General features: G+C 42.5%; 1 protein-coding gene across 3 annotated transcripts in view; it reads left to right on the top strand.

Moving 5' to 3' along the window:
* Window positions 1-7,221: 7,221 nt before the first annotated feature.
* PIEZO2 (piezo type mechanosensitive ion channel component 2) overlaps window positions 7,222-20,432 on the top strand; it is a 455,202-nt gene continuing 441,991 nt past the window's right edge. For all 3 annotated transcript variants that reach the window (XM_055127104.1, XM_055127105.1, XM_012933496.2), the window contains exon 1: window positions 7,222-7,285. In XM_055127104.1, coding sequence (XP_054983079.1) covers window positions 7,222-7,285 — 64 coding nt within the window. The remainder of the gene's footprint in view (window positions 7,286-20,432) is intronic.

Below are 20,432 nucleotides of genomic sequence, written 5' to 3' on the forward strand. Positions count from 1 at the left end.
GAAACCCCAGGTGGGGAGAAAATTCCACAAAATCCAAAAAAGGGTAAGTGACTTATTTAGTGTCATTTCAGCAAGAGATTGCCAGAGCTGCAACCTAAGAACCCAGGTCTTCAGACTCCGCTGGGATTTCTTAGTGAATCTCCACTCTGCAGTGTGCTGCAGCAGCCGCGGCTCAAAGACAGAACGGTGTGGGCCAGGAAACTCCCCAGATTTCAGTGGTGACCATCCTCACTTCTGCAGTGTCTGCTATATCAATCATCCTGTCTGTAGTGAAAAAGTGTTAAATCGCTGATACCTCAAAAATAAGTTTATTACTGTCATAACTGAATCTTTAAACTATAGAAAGAATATGAATTCTAAACTGTGCAAAGTGGAGAACCGTGACGGGCCTGGTGGAAGGAATATGAGAATTTATTGTGAACTGCCCAGAATTCCTTGACCACATCGTGCTTTCCTTAGGATGCTGATTATTCTTCCTGCCTCCTAATGCCATTCTCTTTATCCCCACCTAAATAATTCTTTTATTCATTCAATAAATATTTATAGTGTCGGTTATGGACCTCATTCTGGGTTACATACTGTGGTGTGACAACAATCAGAGTAAAGTCCCTACACTAAGGAACTCGGGATCTAAAAAATCCATACTCAACCTTTAAGATGCAAATAAATGCTACCTTCTTTAGTAATCTGTCCTTAAACTCCCTTGAAATAAGTTAGGTTCCATTTATATGCTCACCTTAAAATGCATAATACTACTTTAGAGTTCTTAATATATGTCACTATCACTGTCATGCCATTGATCATCGATTTGCTTGAGTGGGCCCAGTAACATCTCCATTCATCCTAACCCTGAGATTTTAGCAGCCTCTCTTTACTCGTCCTTCCCAGTGGTGCTTCATTAGAGGCTCTTCAGGATCAGGGGAATGAGACTCATCCTTGTTACTATAACTGCATATGAATATGCCACGGGGAGCTTGCCAGGCTCTTCCCCATGCAGGCAGTAAACTCTCAGTAGCTTGCCAAGTTCTCCAAGAGAGAGAACTAGCTTATCAGATGTTGGGTGGCCGCATGGCAGCAGCGTTTCTGGGAGCTTGGTTTTATAGTCTCTGGATTTTGGCCATTGATGGGATTACACGGCACCAGGGGCAGTTTCTGGGTGTGACTGCCTAGCTACTGGAAAATGGGGAATCTGGGTGGAATAGGCCCAGTCCTGATCCGAGCAGCCTTGGAGATCTCAGCTCCAGATCTCACACACCTGGGTTCCTCTGCTGGTTCCTTCATGCGTGAGGAATTATCACATTAATAAGTTATCATGTTACTAATATATATGTGTTATTTATTTGATTATATTTATTTAATATATATGTGCTATTTATTTGATTATGTATCATTTTTTGATTACTGTTTTTTTTTTGGGGGGGGTGGTCACACCTGGCAATGCTCAGGGCTTACTTCCGGCTCTGCACTGATAAATTGTTCCTGGTGGTACTTGGGGGAACATATGGGATGCCAGGATCGAACACAGGTGGACCATGTGCAAGGCAAATGCCCTCCTCACTGTACTATCACTCTGGCCAAATTACTGTTTACCTTGCCTTACTAGTCACTTCAGAAGTTTGTTGAGTGGCTCTGGTTAGCTTTGTCATGGTTGCATTTCTAAGTCTATGGGTATTTCACTGCATGCAACGGTGTGTGTGTGCGTGTGTGTGTGTGTGTGTGTGTGTGTGTGTGATCACTTCCTTTGTACTCTTTTGAGTATTTTTCGTTTTTCAATATACTTTTAGCCAAAAGATGGCACTGCAGGAGAAAAAGTGAATTTAAATTTCTACAAGTTGACTTAGCAGTGGATGAATGAGATCCAGGAGTCCTCCTGAAAGGCTAATATTAACAAGTTAGAATAGGGAAATTCCAAAATTTTTATATGCAAACATGTATCTTTAAACTATATGTTCAGGGGCTGGAGTGATAGCACAGCGGGTAGGGCGTTTGCCTTGCACGCAGCCGACCCGGGTTCAATTCACAGCATCCCATATGGTCCCCTGAGCTTGGCCAGAAATGACCCCTGAGCATCGCTGGGTGTGACCCAAAAAGCAAAAAAAAAAAACAAAAAACTATATGTTTAAAGAAGACTAATGAATGACAATCACCTTAGGTTACTAAGAATACTAACATGTCTTAATCAAGGTTAGGAAGATCTTGTATTTCAACAAAAACAACTATTTTTCAAATAATTTTGAAGCATGTATTGAGTCATATATATCTACTAGGGTATAAACAAGATTTTTTTCTACTTCAATGGCTATATGTAAAGAATACAGCTTGTAATTTTTAAAAAATTACTCATTTATTTTTGTTTAGTAGCTTGTTGTGAATTTTGCCCCTAATTGTTCCCAAATTCCAGTTCCTATCTTTCAATCCTCCCAAGAGTTTGATAAGACTTTATGGATAAAATTATTTTAAAACCAGTAGCCCCTTCCAATATTCTAGAAACTAGTGTACAAAGCAGAACAAGACAACCCATATGATAAAAATCTGCTCTTTGTGTTGGCTGTTAATAATAAATGATGGCTTCTGTATTTTAATGTTAGCCATCTGTGTCCCTTGATGCCCAGGGCAAATCACCTACTTCGACAGAATACCTCCCCCATAAATTATAATCACAATCTCTTCCCTTATGTTCTAAGCTTACACAAATCAAATAAATTTTACATGCTTCTGTAGTTTGACGTGGGGTCTTTTTTCACTTCTGGACACCCGTGTGTGAGGGGGAGAGGTTTAGAAAAATAAGCTTATAAACATACCAGTGACAATTTTTTTCAAGGTTCTTGAACAAGAATAGTCAGCTTTAAATTCTGGGTATTTTCATAGCTCAAAAATTGTATTTCAGGCAATAGCATAAAGTTAACCCATCCAATGAGATTACTATGCTCAAGGGCTAGATGTGAGCTGGTGAAATAGTGACTATTGAAGGCCATTGTATATTCTAATTATAGAGCACTAATAGGAAAGATTGTATGGGGTTATATCTCTTTAACAGACATATAATAAGATTATGTCTCCTGTAGATTATTAGAAGTGTCATCTAGGTGCTTGGGATCTGGAGGCATGAAAAATATTTCTTTTATAAGCATCAAATTAACAGCTTCAAAAAAATTTTAACCACAGAATGTAATAGCACAAAGAGAAAGGCTTCTTCTTTGCTCCTAAGTTTTTTTTTGCAAGGAGTCAAAAATTTGGGCCAGAGCTCTGATATAGTGGGTTGATGCTTTATGTGCATCTGACCTGTATTCAATCCCCTGCATCCCATATGGTCCCCTGAGTACCACCAGGAGTAATTTCTGAGTGTAGATCCAGGAATAACCTCTGAGCATTGCTAAGGGTGGTCCCCAAACAAAACAAACAAAAAACTCTATTTGGATTCTAATAAAAATAGCTTCCCAGTAAATGTTGTGGCTTTTGACAGAGGAAGTTATGAATGAAAATATAAAAATTTTCATTTTCAGATGAATTTTAGTCCATATGTAAGGAAAGCACACTTTACTAAATGCTAGAAAATGTTCTTACGTTGGTAAGAGATACCACTATCTCCACAGGGTAGATGGTGTCGATAGATTTGGGCAGATTACACTGAAAAAGAAAATGTCAGGTTGATATTTAATAAAAAGATCCTATAGCAGATAATATTTTGTTAGATTGCCATTTGAGACAATAGCCAGCCCTGAGATCTTTCAAATAATGCTAACAAAATATTTTAGAGTAATTGACATAGTGTGAAACATGACATGAACGTGAAAATATGTGTTTGCATTAAGACAAAATTCACACTTGCAATAGAGACAATGTTCCTGAATGAATGATTGAACCGGTGTAACATTAAGCCAAATTCAGAAAAGAGAAAATCTAAACAGGGGAGGTAAAACTCTACAAAGCACAGTGACATACTCTTGAATGATTGAAACTCAAATACAGGAAAATGTTGACTAATGGGCTTTGCCAGTTTTTAAACATATTGCTAGAAGCCACTGCCTCTTTCTGGCTATCCGAGTAGTTTGCTGTGTTTTAGCATAATAGTTTTAGGCATGTAGGACCAATTTTTTTCTAATAGTAATAATAGCTAATATCAATTATTCATGGAATAATTAATATGATCACCATGCACAAGGCACTTCTTTAAACCTTATACACATTGTTTTTATGGGTGTAACACTATTAGATAGGTTTTATTACCTTTCTCAATCCACAGATGAGAAATAAGAAGCACTTAAGACTAAATAATGATCAAGAGACCACTGATTGTCCATGTAAATGCAAAGAGACTCAGGTGCTTAATTTATTATCTATGTATAACTTAGTACTCACTAAATTTCAAAACAATAAGATAGATTTCCTCCCTCAAAGGATTTTTTGCCTCCTACCAGATTTTGGATATTTGTATTTAGAATGAGAATGAAGGCAACTAGATAAGCTGAACTCTAAAAAAATAGAACTGATATTCTGGTGGGCTGGAAAGCCTCTTATAGGATCAGATACTATCCGCAGCTTAAAGCAATACTAAGGAGGAAATTGCCTTTGTAAAGACAATGCTCACTTCTTACTGATTTGTTTGCTTGAGTCAACAGACTGAAAACATTAAGTTTAGACAAGTGGATTTGTTGGGGAAATTATAGTTTGAAAACTAATGATATGTTTTCCTGAATTCTAATATGTGATTGAGGACAGAACCACTGCAAACCTGAGGATGAAATTATCAGGTGTGGAGGGAACATGGAGATATTATAAAATCTAACTATACTGTACATCCAGAATAGAGAACTATATACAAGTGTAGTCAATTAGGGCTCTTCTGAGAACGCTTGTTGATAAGTACAATCAATGGGATCAAGGTCTTAAAATGTATAAAAATCAAACAGTTAAATATGACAAAGAAAGCAAGATGTCTATTTCTAATGGCTGTCTGCCTTAATATTCAAAGAAAACTAATGTTTCTTATACTTGACAACTAAGGGTGTTTGTGACCTCCTGAGCAAGGTAGGTGTGTGTGTGTGTGTGTGTGTGTGTGTGTGTGTGTGTGATGTCAGAGAGAGAGAGAGAGAGAAAATCTATGAGCAATATGAGGATCAAAATGCTACAGTTTTGGGGATGGAGGTTCAAGTTTATTTCATCCTTCTATAAAATACAAACCATCTCATGATAATTGATAGTTGATTTCTTGACAATTGAAGTTCACATGTTCTCTTCTCATCCTGCAGTCATGCCCCTGGATAGGAGGAGTTCAGATAAACTCTGATGGCACCAGCACATCTATACTGGTGTAAGTTTGAAGGTGTCTTCACAAGACTCTGCTGCTTCTAATCTTCATAAGAAGTGATGGCTCACAGAAAGTCATTTTCTGAGACTTTGTGAAGAGATCTTAGCTCAATATATAAGCTACTTTTTAAAGTCTCTCTCTAAAAATCTCCAATTTAACAAATAAATCAGATTTTCCCATTGTCCCCATCAACTCTAATCAGAATGATGGTGTGGGATTGAAGTCAAGTTCCTCCCTCCCTGTCTTCATCATACTGTAGTATCAACTGCCTTTGGACCAGAGGTTCTGTACTGACCAGCAGCTCTCCCTCATTCTCTGGCAACCGTGAAACTACATTTTTCTAGAAGTAGTGCTAGAGGTTACTAAGGCAGGTGGCAAGTCTGATGCAAAAACACCTCCCCTGTCTTCCAATTACCATCCCCTGCGGCATTTGTGATAGAAAAGAGACCACTGTGACTAAGATAGCTGGAAATGATCACTCTGGGTAAGAACTGCATGCTGAGAACAGGTAAAGGAATGAACAGGATAATCTCTCAGGACCTGGAGTGGGGGAGGGAGAAGGGGAGAGAGAGAGAGAGAGAGAGAGACAGAGACAGAGACAGAGACAGAGACAGAGAGACAGTGGGAGAGAGACAGAGAGACAGAGAGAGACAGACAGGCCGACAGACAGACAGAGAGACAGAGAAACAGAGACAGTGGGAGAGAGACCGAGAGAGACAGACAGGCCGACAGAGACAGAGACAGAGAGACAGTGGGAGAGAGAGAGGGGGGCGGGGCACGCCGCTGGCCATAAAGGCAGGCTGGGGGGAGGGTGGCAGGAGGGAAACTGGGGACATTGGTGGTGGGAAATGTACACAGGTGGAGGGACGGGTGTTGGAACATTGTGTGACTGAAATCCGACCGTGATCAGCTTTGTAACTCTGTATCTCACGTTGATTCGATTCAAAAACCAAAACCCCCCAAAAATCCGCCTCCGCTGGACCATACCAGGTGCGGCAAATCTGCACGTAGACTTTTGTACTTAGACGGATTCAGAAATTTTCCAGAATCCCTTCTAAGTTGGCAGTTCTCACAAGGTAAAAGTACGGTGAGGCTCAGGGTCTGCGTGCACCGAAGTGGCTCCACTTCGCCTTGCACAAGGGACAGTCTCGCCCTTCCTTGAGACCCTGACTGCGTGCTTACCGGTGCATAAAGAGGTCTGGGGAAGCTCAGGGACACAGGAAGTAGCGGGCGTGCAGGAGCGAGGACCTTCTGCCTGCAGGCCCAGCCCCGAGCCAGAGGCAGGGTCTGCGGGCGCCCGCGGAGGGCAGGGCGGGCCCACGCGCCGCCCACTGGCCCGGGCGCGCCTCTCCAGGGTGAGTCCCAAAGTTTCGCTGAAGGTGGAGCGCGCCCGCCAGGGCCAGGCTGCTCGGTGGCGGGCCGGGGGCGCGCGGGCATCCGGGTGGCCGCTGCTTCCTCGTCTCTCCTTTCCGGAGGCTGCGGCTGGGAGGAGGCCCCCGGGGTCGCTGTGCCTGGAGGGAAGCGGGCTCGGCCGCCGCCGGGCATGGTTCTGCGCGCACGGCCGCGGGCGCCCTGGGCTCTCGGACCCGGAGCCGGGGCGCGCAGAGACTGAGCGCCGCGGACTTCGCTTGACGCCCCCACGAGCCGCGCTCGCCCGCTCCCCTCTGCGCTGCGCCCAGGACCCTCCCCAGCGAGCGCATCGGAGAAGCCGCCGCGGGATCGGGACTGGACACTCGATGGGCCGGCCCGGGCTGGTCCGGCGCCTGCACGGGGGCTCGGGGCGCGCCTGCTGAGAGGCGGCCGGCCCGGGACAGCGCACGGCGGGGCCCAGCCCGGGAGATGCTCCGCGGCCGCCCTCGGCGGGCAGGGGTCTGACACCCCGGCCCTAGGCTGCTTCGTGCGACACCGACGGGATGGCCTCGGAAGTGGTGTGCGGGCTCGTCTTCAGGCTGTTGCTGCCCATCTGTCTGGCAGTAGGTGAGCGCGCTCGGGGGCGGGGGGGGAGGGTACGGGCGGGGTCTTCCTTGCAGCCGGAGGTTCGGGGTTCGGGGTCCCCGCGCGCGGGCCCCGCGCACACGCTTCCCACGCTGGGCGCAAGGTCTGGGCTGGTTCTTATCCGCCCAGCCCTACAGCCTCCGGAGATAGGGATCCGCAAGCTGTACGGGATCTAGTCACACGTGGAGTTTTCTTCCACGTGCAAGGGAGCTGTGGCCACCCTCTCCCCGGCCAACGCCGGTCCAGCGCGGGGAGCCGCTGCCCGCGTCCCACAGCGCGGGGCTCCCACACACACACACTCCGGGAGCAGCCTCCGACCCCCTTCCTGATTTACGCCATTGAGACCTGACAAGTGGAGGTTTGGGATCGTTCTTAAACTGCAAGGAGGGAGGAAATGTTGAGGAAGGTGTTTTGAAGTGTTTTCTTTCTTTAACCTGCACCCTCGCGCCCCTGCCATAAAACGTGGGGCGCTGAAGCTGTAGATGACCCGCGCCCAGTCCTGCCCTGCAGGTTCTGCGCTCCGCAGGCTTTGGAAAGGTCAGAAAGGCTGAAAGGGAGGGCCAGCTGTGCGCCTCCCCTCCAGGGCGCTCAGTCCAGAATGTCCGCTTTTTAAAACAGGGGTGGCGCAGCCGGGCCAGATGCAGGCAGCCTGCTGGGACCCAAGGAGTGTCGGAGTTTCGTGCCCGAGATATCTATCTATCTATCTATCTATCTATCTATCTATCTATCTATCTATCTATCTATCTATCTATCTATCTATCTATCTATCTATCTATCTACGCCTGGCGTTCTTCTCCCTGCAACCAAGTGTAATAGAACTCTTTCCCCATGAGTGGCAGTTATATTTACCAAGAAGGCATGTTCTGGGTAGAGAGGTGGGACCCCATGCATCCGCAGAGGTCAAGAATGTGGGGTCACACCTGCATTCCATGCTTCACTTGTGCAAATAATCCAAGGGGTGACTCTCTTGTGTTATCTGAGACTGCATCGCAGCCTAGGAGGGTTTTGTGATGAAGAAACATGGGTGGGATCAGTTGAAGTCTGAGTGGCTACTCACGCAGGGGCCGTGACCGTCACTTTGTCTTTTGCTTGGTTTTTTTTTGTTTGTTTGTTTATTTGTTTGCTTTTCCAGATGGAACCATTTGTCCTTAGTAAACACTCATGGAAATAAGGAGCCAAAGCTTTGGTGACAGGGATGTGGATCTCTACCCCACCCTTTTGTTTAGGATTGAAAAGGTTTTGAAAAAGGCTTTGTAAGAAAGCATCTGGGGCTACCTCTGATATTTTAGAAGGAGTTTCAAGGTTTTGGAGATGATCCCTGTGTCTTGAACCCCTTTTACTGCTTGCCCAATGAGAGTTAGTGCCTGAGTGTTTAACCAGGGGCACTAGGGTATGGTTGTCCCCAGGAGTGGCCCCAAAAGACACACCCTTCCTCTCTCTGCATCCTCTTCATGCCCCTATTTCACCTCCCACATGTCCTAGTCTCTAGCCTGCCTTCTCCTTCCCTGGCTGCTGGGCTCTCAGGGTCTTGCTCCTGGAGACAGCTGAAGTGTTGGGCGGGTGGTTACTGCCAGCGCAATTGGTGGTGGAGAGATGACCGCCAGCATTCGTGCTTGCAGAAGTGTCTCACTAGCCAGTTCCTTGGGTCTGGGCCAATTCGATTAGTCCTGGTGGCCTCCATGAAGCCCTACTATGGGACTGTGGAGTTCTGCCTCTGGTGGGGGGGAAGGAAGGGAGGCGAGAAGAAGGGAGGCTGCCAGGATGCACTTTGTTCCTGGCTCCTGATGCCACGTCCCAGGCTGATCAAGGCAGGTCCTGATTAGCCAGACCCCTTCTCCTCCTGCCTATAGTCTCTGACACAATGGGATCCCTGGGTCCCAGAGGTTCCTGAAAGGGAGCCGCTTCTGGGACTGAGGATGACAGAATGATCTCTCATATCCCCTTCCCTTTTCCAGACAATCTAGATGAATCCTGGTTCACTTACCTTTCCAGTTCATTGCTTTCTTCCCCTTTTTCTGTTCTGTTCTCTCTCTCTCTCTCTCTCTCTCTCTCTCTCTCTCTCTCTCTCTCTCTCTCTCTCTCTCTTTCTGTTATGGCTTGACCATATGGGGTTCTAGGGCTCTAATCCAGGTCTGCCTTGTGAAAGGCAGGTGCCCTACCCGCTGTACTATTGCTCTGGTCCCTCTAGTTCATTTCTTTGCATCTTCTGGGAGTGTGGATCTCTCTGTGTGCTTGTAACGGTATTTTCAGTTCTCTCTGGGTAAAGAGACATTGGAATCTCTCAGTTTAGTCTAGAGCCTTCTCCCACTCATGTGGAAGGTGGGCGGAAGAAAGGCCTAAGGGTTGGACCGCAGACCTGCCCCTGCCTGGGATAGAACCAAGTTTTGGGTGGAGCAGAGCCCTCTAGACCTAACTCCAAGTTCTAACTCACTTGGAGGCTATTGCTTAGGGAAAACATCTCACTTCTGAAGATTAAATGATATTTTCTCATCATGGCACTTGCAAGGGGAGACAAAGAGCAGGGATGTGTCTTGATTTTAGTGTCCAATTCTCTTCTACAGGAAGTAGATATTTTCAAGGTTATTGGAGGGTTTTCAGGTCTGTCTACTCCCTGGGTGCTACTAAATCAGATATTCAGGTTTCCCTAATATCCTGGGCCTGGAGAGTGCAATGATCTATTTGCCATTAGAATCGATTTTTGCATTTTAGCCATCTATTTTTATATCTGGGCAGGACAGCCTTCAAAGCCAGCCTTTGCAAAAGCTTATGCATTTCTCTTTCAACCCATTTCTCTAACATTGATGTTGAAATTTTTCTGCCCAGACACTCTCACCTTTTTGCCTAGTGAAGGATGCTAAAATTTAACTACCATGTGTTTAAACATGATGCTTAACGGCTACCTCCACACACACACACTCTCCCTGCCAAAAGAAATTTACAGAGAAGTCATAAAAGAAATGAGGACTGAGTGCTGAAAGTAAAACAAACCCATTTTATACTACGTTGTTTACTATTGGACTATCCACTGACAGAACAGAAACTAAAAATATTCAAGCTCTCCAAGGTTTTCCATGACTAGCTGAGAAGCCATTTTGATTTTTTTTTCTTACAAAAATCAAATAAACAAAATCTCAAAATCAACAGGAGCTGGAGAGATGGGATAGAAGCTAATGTGCTTACCTTGAACCCAGCTAACCTGGATTCAATTCTCAGCATCCCATTTGGTCTTCTGATCACTGCCAAGAGTGATCTCTGAGCACAAAGTCAGGAGTAGGCCCTAAGCACTGCTGGGTGTGGCTCAGAAATCAAAGCAATAAACAACAGATGAAATCCAGACCTAAAATATCCACAGAACAACAGTCTTTGATATTAATAGTATTTGACAATTGTTGAACATTTTGGAAATACATACACATGTGTTTTCTTTAAATTTGATTTACCACCCTGCTCATTTGATTTGTGTTTATTCTTGGGGTTGAAAATGAATTGATATTTGTTATTCACACATTCCTGACACATTCAGTGTATCTGACCTCTTGTTGCTTAGAATTCCCTTTGTCTTAACCTGCTTTACCTTAAACATCCAAATGGTTAAATAGTGTAGATTTAATGGTTTTCTGGGGAAGGGGGAGGGGGACTCACATTTGGACAGAACAGAAAATCCAAGTGGGCTCACTTGTACTTTTCCTAAATTAAGTGAGCAGGACTTAATAAAGATCAGAAAAGAGCACAGGGATGTGTGGGGCATACAAGGAATCGACGAGTCAACAAATGCACGTGGAAATCTTTGCAAATTTTGGTAGAATATCTAAAATTTCCCCTGCAGTTAATTGGGTAAAGGTCTTAGCACTGGGGATGAAGAGACAGTTTTGAGGTTAAGGTGTTTGCTTTGCACATGGCCACCGGACCTAGTTCAAATTCCTGGCCCTGCAGTATGCTCCCACACCATCTGGAGTGATCCTGAGCACTGTCAAGGTATGGTGCAAAAAGAAAAAAATACCAACCAACCAACCAAACAAACAAACAAAAATACCTGATGAAAAATAGAGTCACTTTGGAAATTCATATCAGTATGACTATCTGAAAGCAATTTTCTCTCCACAGCATAATATAGTTTCCTAATGTAGTCTTCCTTTTGAAATGAAACTTACTTATACTCAAAGAATTTCAAAAATATCAGAATTCTAGAGTTTCCTTCTCTTTGATATTGGAGTTCGGATTGGTAGGAGGTTTTAGGAGTTGAAGGAATGTATTGGTAGCACTTAGAGTCACTTTCATGTTTGTCATACCTTCTGAGCCTCATATATGTAGCTACTCTGATCACTTTCAAGAGGAGAATAAAAGCAGTAGTGGAAAGGATTACAAATGAGTAATCCTTTTTAACTTACTCTAAGATAAAATATTTTATAAAATTGCAGAAAGACATGATGTTTTTCTCACTTGGACTGTGGATACTGGAGCCATTTCCACCTGCATTTTGTCAGAATGTATTGTCTCTGTACAGACAACCTTTATTTGTCCCTGTCAGAAATAAATGGATGCTTTGGACTGTATCCTTGCGGGAAGGAGCATGTTTTTTCTTGGCAGTTTAGAAGACCACCACTCACACCTGACTCTGTCCTTTATTATGTTACCATAAAGTAATTTTGCTAGTTTTTCTCTGATTTCTGTAAAATTGAGATATTAATGCTTTTTTCCTTGGGTGACTGCAAGGTGGTGTGTACTACACAGCTTTATACACTCTGTGATGTTGAAGACACTGTGGTTGCTCCAAGGTGTCCATTATTATTGCATTTATTAAGAGATAAAAGGAGCAGAAAGCTAGGAATGTCTTAGAAATGGACACTTAGAAATATGTGTAGGGTTCATATGAGAGTGATGTAGGACACACTTAGTGTCAAATTATGCAATTTAAGACTGGTGCATGTGTATGTGAAGAGAAGTTTTACTTATCAGGATTATTCTTACCAGATTTACTTAATATTCATACAGCTGCAGATGCATTCTAATTAAAAATTTGTTCTCCCAGAATACACTCACAGTCTTTACCTGAATCTTACTAACACTGTATCACATATTTTATAGTCTATATTTGAGATACCTTTAATTACTCATTTTATATGACTTTTTAAAGAAAAATGTTATGCTCCTAACACTTGCATATAACATTGTACACTTATGTGTGTTTATATGTGTTTGTATGTCAATTATAATTATTATCATAAATGTTCAGTAGAAATTAGAATGATCTAAAAACACCTGAATATTTATGCAAACTTGATTAAGAACAATATGATATTGCAACATCTATAATGCAAAACACTTTATAAGATATGTAGTTTTTTCATTTTGAGAACAGAGAATAAGCTAATCAAAATAAAGCAAATGCTCTCTAAGCCTGATGCTAAGCACAAAGTTATATTGGAAAATATTACAATATATTTTGTGGTAAAGTCAAGTCTAGATCAGGCATATTGCACCTGCCAGTCCCTCCCCTTGGCCTTTAAGACTGATCAGAGGGTGGTATGACCAAGAAGCCTGAGGCAATTTGTAGCCATATTTACTAGCTGAGAAAGTTCATATGACTTAGAGTTTTAAACAATTTCATAATTTTTGAACTGTCCAATAAACTGAATAGGCATATAGATATTGGGACATTTTTATATGACACTCAACTTGAAAGGATTTTATTTATCTGTGTGATTAATTTGGGAGTGGAGTGTGAAGATTGCTAATGCTTTCATAGTGATTCTCTGTCTCTGTCTCTCTCTCTCTCTTACACACACACACACACACACACACACACACAGCAATTTCTCTAGCTCTGAGGTCTTTCCTTTGTTCTCTCCCCTTCTGTAGACTTTGTCAGTACCAACGTCTTGCTTCCACTCATCCTTGTCTGGTTCCTTCAGTGTGAGCTTTCCCTCATCTCTGTAGCCTGCACGTGTCCAGTGAGGCTGTTGGGAACTCTGCCCCTTAGCTGCAGATTCTGCCCAACTTAGGTACTTTGTTCATAGATTCCTCAAGGTTTGTCTTTGCTCAGGTGAGTAGAAATGGGACCCTTAGGCCATCTATCCTTGGCTCACACACTGTCCCATGGTGTTAGTGGGCCTTGGTCCTCCATTCTGGACTCCCACCCTCTTTCTCTCTTTCCCACAGCCCTCCCACTGCTCAGAGCCATCCAGAATCTTGCCTGCAGTTCACAGTAACTTGGAGCTTTTCTCAGTGGAGTCCAATCCATTGTTACCTCAGTCAGGCCAAGGCAAATTATTGTTGATGTTTCACCCTCAACACAGTGCTTGGCCAGCAGTCCAACAAATTTGTGTCCCTGTCCTGGTAACAGAGAATCTCTTCTCTAGTTGAGGGATGACCCTTCAACGAGTTCTAAGCAAAGATCATTCTGTTCTTCACAAGCGCTCTTTTCAGTATGGGTTTCTGAGGGTGGGAAGGGTTTACTAAGACTGACACTATTGCCACACTGAGAGTGCATTTGTGGGTCCTCTGGAATCAGTGCACAGCCGCATGGACAAGGGTTCCAGCTTTGCAGCTGTTTACTATGCTGTCTTGAGGATGTGAAGTTTAACCCTCTGGGTCAAGATTACCACATAATCTTGATTACAAGTTACCCTCTCTGATAGCACAGCGGTTGGGCTTTCGCCTTTCACACGGCCGACCCGAGTTCGATTCCTCCACCCCTTTCGGCAGAGCCTGGCAAGCTACCTGTGCATATTGAATATGCCAAAAACAGTAACAATAAGTCTCTCAATGAGAGACGTTACTGGTGCCCGCTTGGAACAAATCGATGAGCAATGGTATGACAGTGACAGTGACAGTATCAAGCTGAAGGACGGAAGAAGCAAATGCAATGCTGATACTTCTTTTCCCCCTTCCAAGGATAGCTGGGAAGTAGCGTGAATGATTTCTACTCACATTCTATTTGTCAGGGTTTAGCCCTGGTCCTTACCTATGAGAAATCCCATCTTCTCAGCTGATGTGCTGAGATAAAAATGAATTTGGGTTGTTCTGGCATACCCACTGGAAAAGAGAAAATAGAAATAAGCATTTAAAAACCAGTGTTCATCTCATGTAGATGACAGTAATTTAGTATGCTTTGTTGACAGTGGTAATATTGCTACCCAGTCTCTTCACTTGACTTCCATACCTGTAATTAAGCTCAAGTTCCAACAGGATCCTAAATGTATGGTGAAGCATGTGATGAGGTATACAGCGCTTTGTAGCAACTGCATGGCTTTCCCAGTGCATACAGATATCTGAAGGATTTGGGAGTGTGCGTTAAAGGTATGAACTGTGTATAAGAGACAATATGTGTTTAGGGGCTGAGTGATAGTCTAGTGGGTAGGGTGCTCATCTTGCATGTGGCAGATTCAGGTTTGTTCTCCGACATCCCATATGATCCCCTGAGCACCTCCAGGAGTGGTACCTGAGCATAGAGCCAGGTGTAAGTCTTGGGCACCGCGGAGTTTGACCCAGCTTTTCCAACATGCCCAAAAGACCAAACAACCCCAAGTCAAAAACAAAAACCTAATGCAAATTTAAAAATAAAACTTCCTTTTTCTCCTTTTTTCATGTAACAGTTTCTGTTATCCCAGTGGGTATTTAAAAAAATACAGTGTTTTGATTAAGTGCCTGAGGTGCTTACAAGTGCTTAGGTTTGACTTACTCCTTAATGTGATCTGTCTGTTCTTCAGTTATTTCACCTCGAAGATAGTTGATAATAATGGTATGTAGCTCAGAGGATCAATGCAAAGCTTAGTTGATTGTATTGTAAAGTACCTTACCCATACTAACTACTTAGTATATCTTGGGCCTAATGGTTAGTTCAAGATTCAGAACTTAACTACTGTTGCTAGTCAATTTATTTGAGAAACTTCATCAGAAGCAGCATGCATATAGGATACATATAGGATATATATGGATACATATAGGGAGTTGCATTCAACTCCCAAGGAATCTTTGAAACTCCTTGTTACAGGGTAGGAACTCCTGTCTGTCCCATCACTTTACTCTATCAAGTTAAAACACTTATAGTAGGCAACTCCAGTTTATGAACAGGGAATAAGCTAACCAAAATAAAGCAAATGCTCTATAAGCCTGAGGCTAAACACAAAATTATATTGGAAAGTATTGTGATGTATTTGGTGTTAAAGTGTAGATCAGGCATATTGCATTTATCAGACCCTCCACTTGCCTTTAAGACTGATCAGAGGGTGGTATGACCAAGGAGGATGAGACGATTTGGAGCCACATGAGGTCATCTGACTTAGAGATTTTAAACATTCATGACTTTTGAACTGTCCAATAAATTGAATGGGAATAGAGATATTGGGGCATTTTTATATGACACTCAACTTGAAGGGCTTTATTTATCTGTGTGATTAGTTGGGATTTCTATAATTTTATCAGTCACCATTTGAAGTTCATTGCTCATCGCTAACTCTGCTAACTTTGAAATTATGGTGACATCTTCTTGCCTTCTTTAATTTTACTCCATAAAAGTGAATGGTTTTCTCTATTTTCACCTGACTATGGACCAGGATTCACAGAATTTGATACTATTTTACGTTGCTCTTTTTTTCTTCCATGTTTCTGTAAGCTCAGGGATTCTGAGCAATACTTTCTGATACACAGAATCCCTGCACTAGACTTACTGCCTAATAGTATAAATTAATAGTATAAATTAAAAAATTAGTGTTTTTTGAACTGTATCATTCCATAACTACAAAAAATATGTCTGAATGTTATATTTAATTGTTCATCAAGGGTTCTGTAATACAGTAGACAACGATGAAATATTTTCTAATTAGAACATTACAGAATTCATAGATGAAATTTTCTCTTTGATTATTAAAGAAACTGAAAATAGTCTAGGCTTTGTAGGAACTGACTTCATATCATTACACAGTCTAATTTACACATGCTGTGTCATTCACAAATGTGAATCTTACCCCGTGTAGCAGTGAATTCCTCTTACTTACTTTTGCAGTGCATAGAGAAGAAAAAACCCGCCCCAAAATGGTGAAGTTTGACTGGTATCATCCTTGAAGTGCATATTATTTTTTAAAATGTTTTCAACTCTCCTGGAACCAAACAAATCGATCTGTTTTCTATTGTGGTTAAATTAGCTAGATAAGCAGTTTTGGCTACAGGTGCATAAAAGGAGGAAGAATGTAGAGCCTTAACAAGCTCACAATTTTGAACTCTAGCTCCATGGAAAGAATTAGACATCTATGCAGCATCGAGAGGCTCCTGCTTCCACCACTTCTCTCCTTCTGTGTTCCCTAGGTTATACCTCTACTGTCTCCTCTGGCATTGCCACAGGAATCTAAATTGCTCAAATTATAAGCCATGACTATTTGTCCTTGTCTGAAGGTCCAGCAAACAAAGCTGGATCCTTATATGAGTTATGAAAAATTTGGGAATGTAGGGGCATACCTGGTGTGCTCGGGGCTTATTCCTGGCCTAAAGGTCAGGGATGACACTTGTCAGGGCCTCAGGGACCATGTATAGTTAACCCAGGTCAATTCCAGGCCAGCCACTTGCAAGGTCAATACTTTGTCCATGAAATGATCTCTGTAGTCTCAGAAACAACTAAATTTTGCCATACAAAATTTATGATCTGATATGACTATAAAGAAAAAAAATCCCACATAATTAGCTGAAGATAAGTAAAATTGCAGGAATTTAAAGGGGGCCAGAGAAATGGTACAGGGGTTAAGGACTTGCCTTATGTGCAACTATATTGGGGTCTTGGTTTGATCCCCACTCAACTCAGCACCATGTGGTCCCTAAGTACCTCAGGAGTGACAGTCACCCCTTAGCACAGAGCTGGGAGTAGCCCACAAGCACCATTGTGTGTGGTCCCCAAACAAAAAATCATTAATATTAAAAAGAAAGACCTCTAGAGCAAGATAACATTGAGAATAAGATATTTTGAGTAAGGTACTGATATTTATTACAAAGCATACCATCGGGATGACATTGTAGACCTTATGCGAGCTCGATTTGATAATGCTATTTTTCCAGAAAAGGAAAGAGGTTTCTGCATAGAAACTTCAATTGTGTGTAAAGAGAGTCTCTGAGGGATTCCACTTCTGGGTGCTGTTGTCACTTGGTTCAGTGGTAGCCTTGGGTTATGGAAGCAGGCTGCTACGGTGTGCACTAGCAATGGGCGTGTGAGAGCTAGGGGTATGAGGGTGTAAACTAGCTGTGAGGCTATGAGCTAACCTGGTGTCCTGTGGATGTACTTGTGTGAACGTGGGATAGCTATGGGGTCTCAAGGGTTACGGGCTTGTGAGTTATTTGGGTGAGCTCTAGCTGTACAGGTGTAAGCTAACTATAGGGATGTGACTAGCAGTGAGTGTATAAATAGTGCTGGGGATATGAGCATGGGGTATGTGCTAGCTATAGGGGTGTGGTATAGCTATGAGGTGTGAATAGCTCTGTGTATTAAGTTAGCTGTGTGGATACGAACGAACTGTTTCTTGTGAACTAGCTGTGAGAACAGCCATGGGGGTGTGGCCTAACTAGAGAGGTGTGGACTTCTTATGGGATTGGGAGTAGCTATGGGTGTGGCAGGAGCTAGTTATACGATGTGAGGTGTTTCTGAGGATGTGAGGATGAGGAAGTGTGAATTAATTGTGGGGCTGTAAGCTAGCCTGGGTGTGTGAGTAGTTATGGGTGAACATTTGGTCTGAGAGCTTGAGAGTCCTGCACTTAACCCTTCCCATCCCTTCTCTTCCTCTCCCCTCCCTTCCCCTTCCTTTCCCTCCCTTCTTTTCCTCTTTTCTTTCATGTGTACATGTGTGAGATATACATATAAGCTAGTTTGGGGGCCAGGGTCACATTTGTGCTGCTTAGACTCTACTCCTGGTTTTATGCTTTGGGGTCACTCATGACAGTGCCCAGAGGAACACATGCAGTGTTGTGGATCAAACTGGAGTTGGGTGCTACAAAGCAGGCACCACCTTATGCTATGCATTATTTTTTTGGCCCCTGTCCTTTTTAAACTAAAGACCAGAGTTTCACAAGCTCAAAAAATCCTGTCCTTGTTGATTTTAGGCCTAAAATCAGTACACCTGGTAATCAATAGCAGGACCAAGCTTGCTCCACTGAGACAGAGTTGCTATAGAACAACACCGTCTATGGAGGGCCTATTCCAGCCCAAACAATTGCCTCTCTACTGTCCATTTCATTCGTTGGAGTGGCCATGTAATTACTTTGGGCTATTTTCTTTTCTTTCTTTTTTCTTTATTTGAATCACCATGAGATATAGTTACAAAGCTTTCATGTTTGAGTTTTAGTTGTACGAAGATCAAACATCCATCCCTCCACCAGTGCGCATTTCCCACCACCAATGTCCCCAGTATCCTCCCCATTCCACCCATCCCACTGACTCTATGGCAATTTCCCCCATATTCTCTCTATTTGGGGGGCATTATGGTTTGCAATACAAATATTGAGAGGCCATTATGTTTGATCCTTTATCCATTTTCAGCATACATCTCCCATCCCAAACAATCCCTCCAACTGTCATTGACTTGGTGATCCCTTCTCTATTCCAGCTGCCTTCTCTCCCAGCTCATGAGGCACGCTTCCAACCATGGACCAATATTCCTGTCTCTTATGTCTACTGTTCTTGGGTGTCAATCTTACATTATGCTATTTTATACTCCACAAATGAGTTCAGTCCTTCTATGTCTGTCCCTCTCTTTCTGACTCATTTCACTTAGCATGATATTATCCATGTCCATCCACATATAATCAAATTTCATGACTTCATCTTTCCTAACAGCTGCATAGTATTCCATGGTATAAATGTACCAAAGTTTCTTTAACCAGTTGTCTCTTTTTGGGCACTCAGGTTATTTCCAGATTCTGGTATTGTGAACAATGCTGCAATGTACAAACAGGTGCAGATGTCATTCCTTTTGTACCCTGTGGGATATATTCCCAGAAGTGGTATTGCTGGGTCATATAGAAGCTCAATTTCTAGCTTTTGAAGGAACACCCATATTGTTTCAAAAGGGCTGGATCAGTTGGCATTCTCATCAACAATGAAAGAGAGTCCCTTTCTCCCCACATTTGCACCAGCATTGGTTGTTCATGTTCTTTTTGATGTGTGCCAGTCTCTGTGGTATGAGATGATATCTCATTGTTATTTTGATTTGCATCTCCCTGATGATTAATGATGTAGAGCATTTTTTTCATGTGCCTTTTGGCCATTTGTATTTCTTTTTTGAGAAAGCTTCTGTTCATTTCTTCTCTCTCTCTCTCTCTCTCTCTCTCTCTCTCTCTCTTTTTGATAGGGTTACAGTTCTACAAATGTCTTGTGTATCCTGGATACTAAACCCTTATATAGTGGGTATTGGGTAAATATTCTTTCCCATTTTTTTGACTCTGTATTTTGGTCCCTGTTTCTTTTGTGGTACAGAAGCTTCTTAGTTTAGCGTAGTCCCATTTGTTTATGTTTGCTTCCACTTTCTTGGCCAGTGGTGTTTCATCCTTAAAGGTGCCTTTAGCTTCAATGTCATAAGGGGTTCTGCTACATTTTCCACTTTGGGCTATTTTCAAACATAGAACTATCTTTAAAATGTTGTACATCCCACCATGATTGTTTTTTAAAAGACTTGGTGGAGCACAGGCCCCAGTGGTCTTTCCTGTCTTGGATATCAGAGTATTTTGAAACATTTTCTTTAGAATGAGTATGTCCTCTCAAAGGTATTACTTAGAAGGAAGTTATTACTTAGAAAATCTCAGCTATTGTATGACCCTTATGACAAAAATTATCGATTGCATACAATCATAATCTGCTTATTAGAACTTTTCTTGGAAAGTAGATTTTAATTGTACTGTTGGCCTTCTAAAAAAGGGTAAATATCTTAATCAGATACTCTTTTCATAATATATTTGACCCTTGTATTAATGCTCTATAAACTTGAATATGCATATAGTGCATTTCATTAAGAACATATTTAGACTATGACTTTATCAACTTGTACTCAAAATTTTTTTTTCTGATTTTGACCCATTTTTTTTGCCTTCTCCAAATGTACATGTCCCAAACTTCCTAAAATAATCCAGTGATCCAGCTTGCTTCATTGTGTACCCA

This window comes from Sorex araneus, chromosome 2, assembly GCF_027595985.1.
Source record: "Sorex araneus isolate mSorAra2 chromosome 2, mSorAra2.pri, whole genome shotgun sequence".
Lineage (NCBI taxonomy): Eukaryota > Metazoa > Chordata > Mammalia > Eulipotyphla > Soricidae > Sorex > Sorex araneus.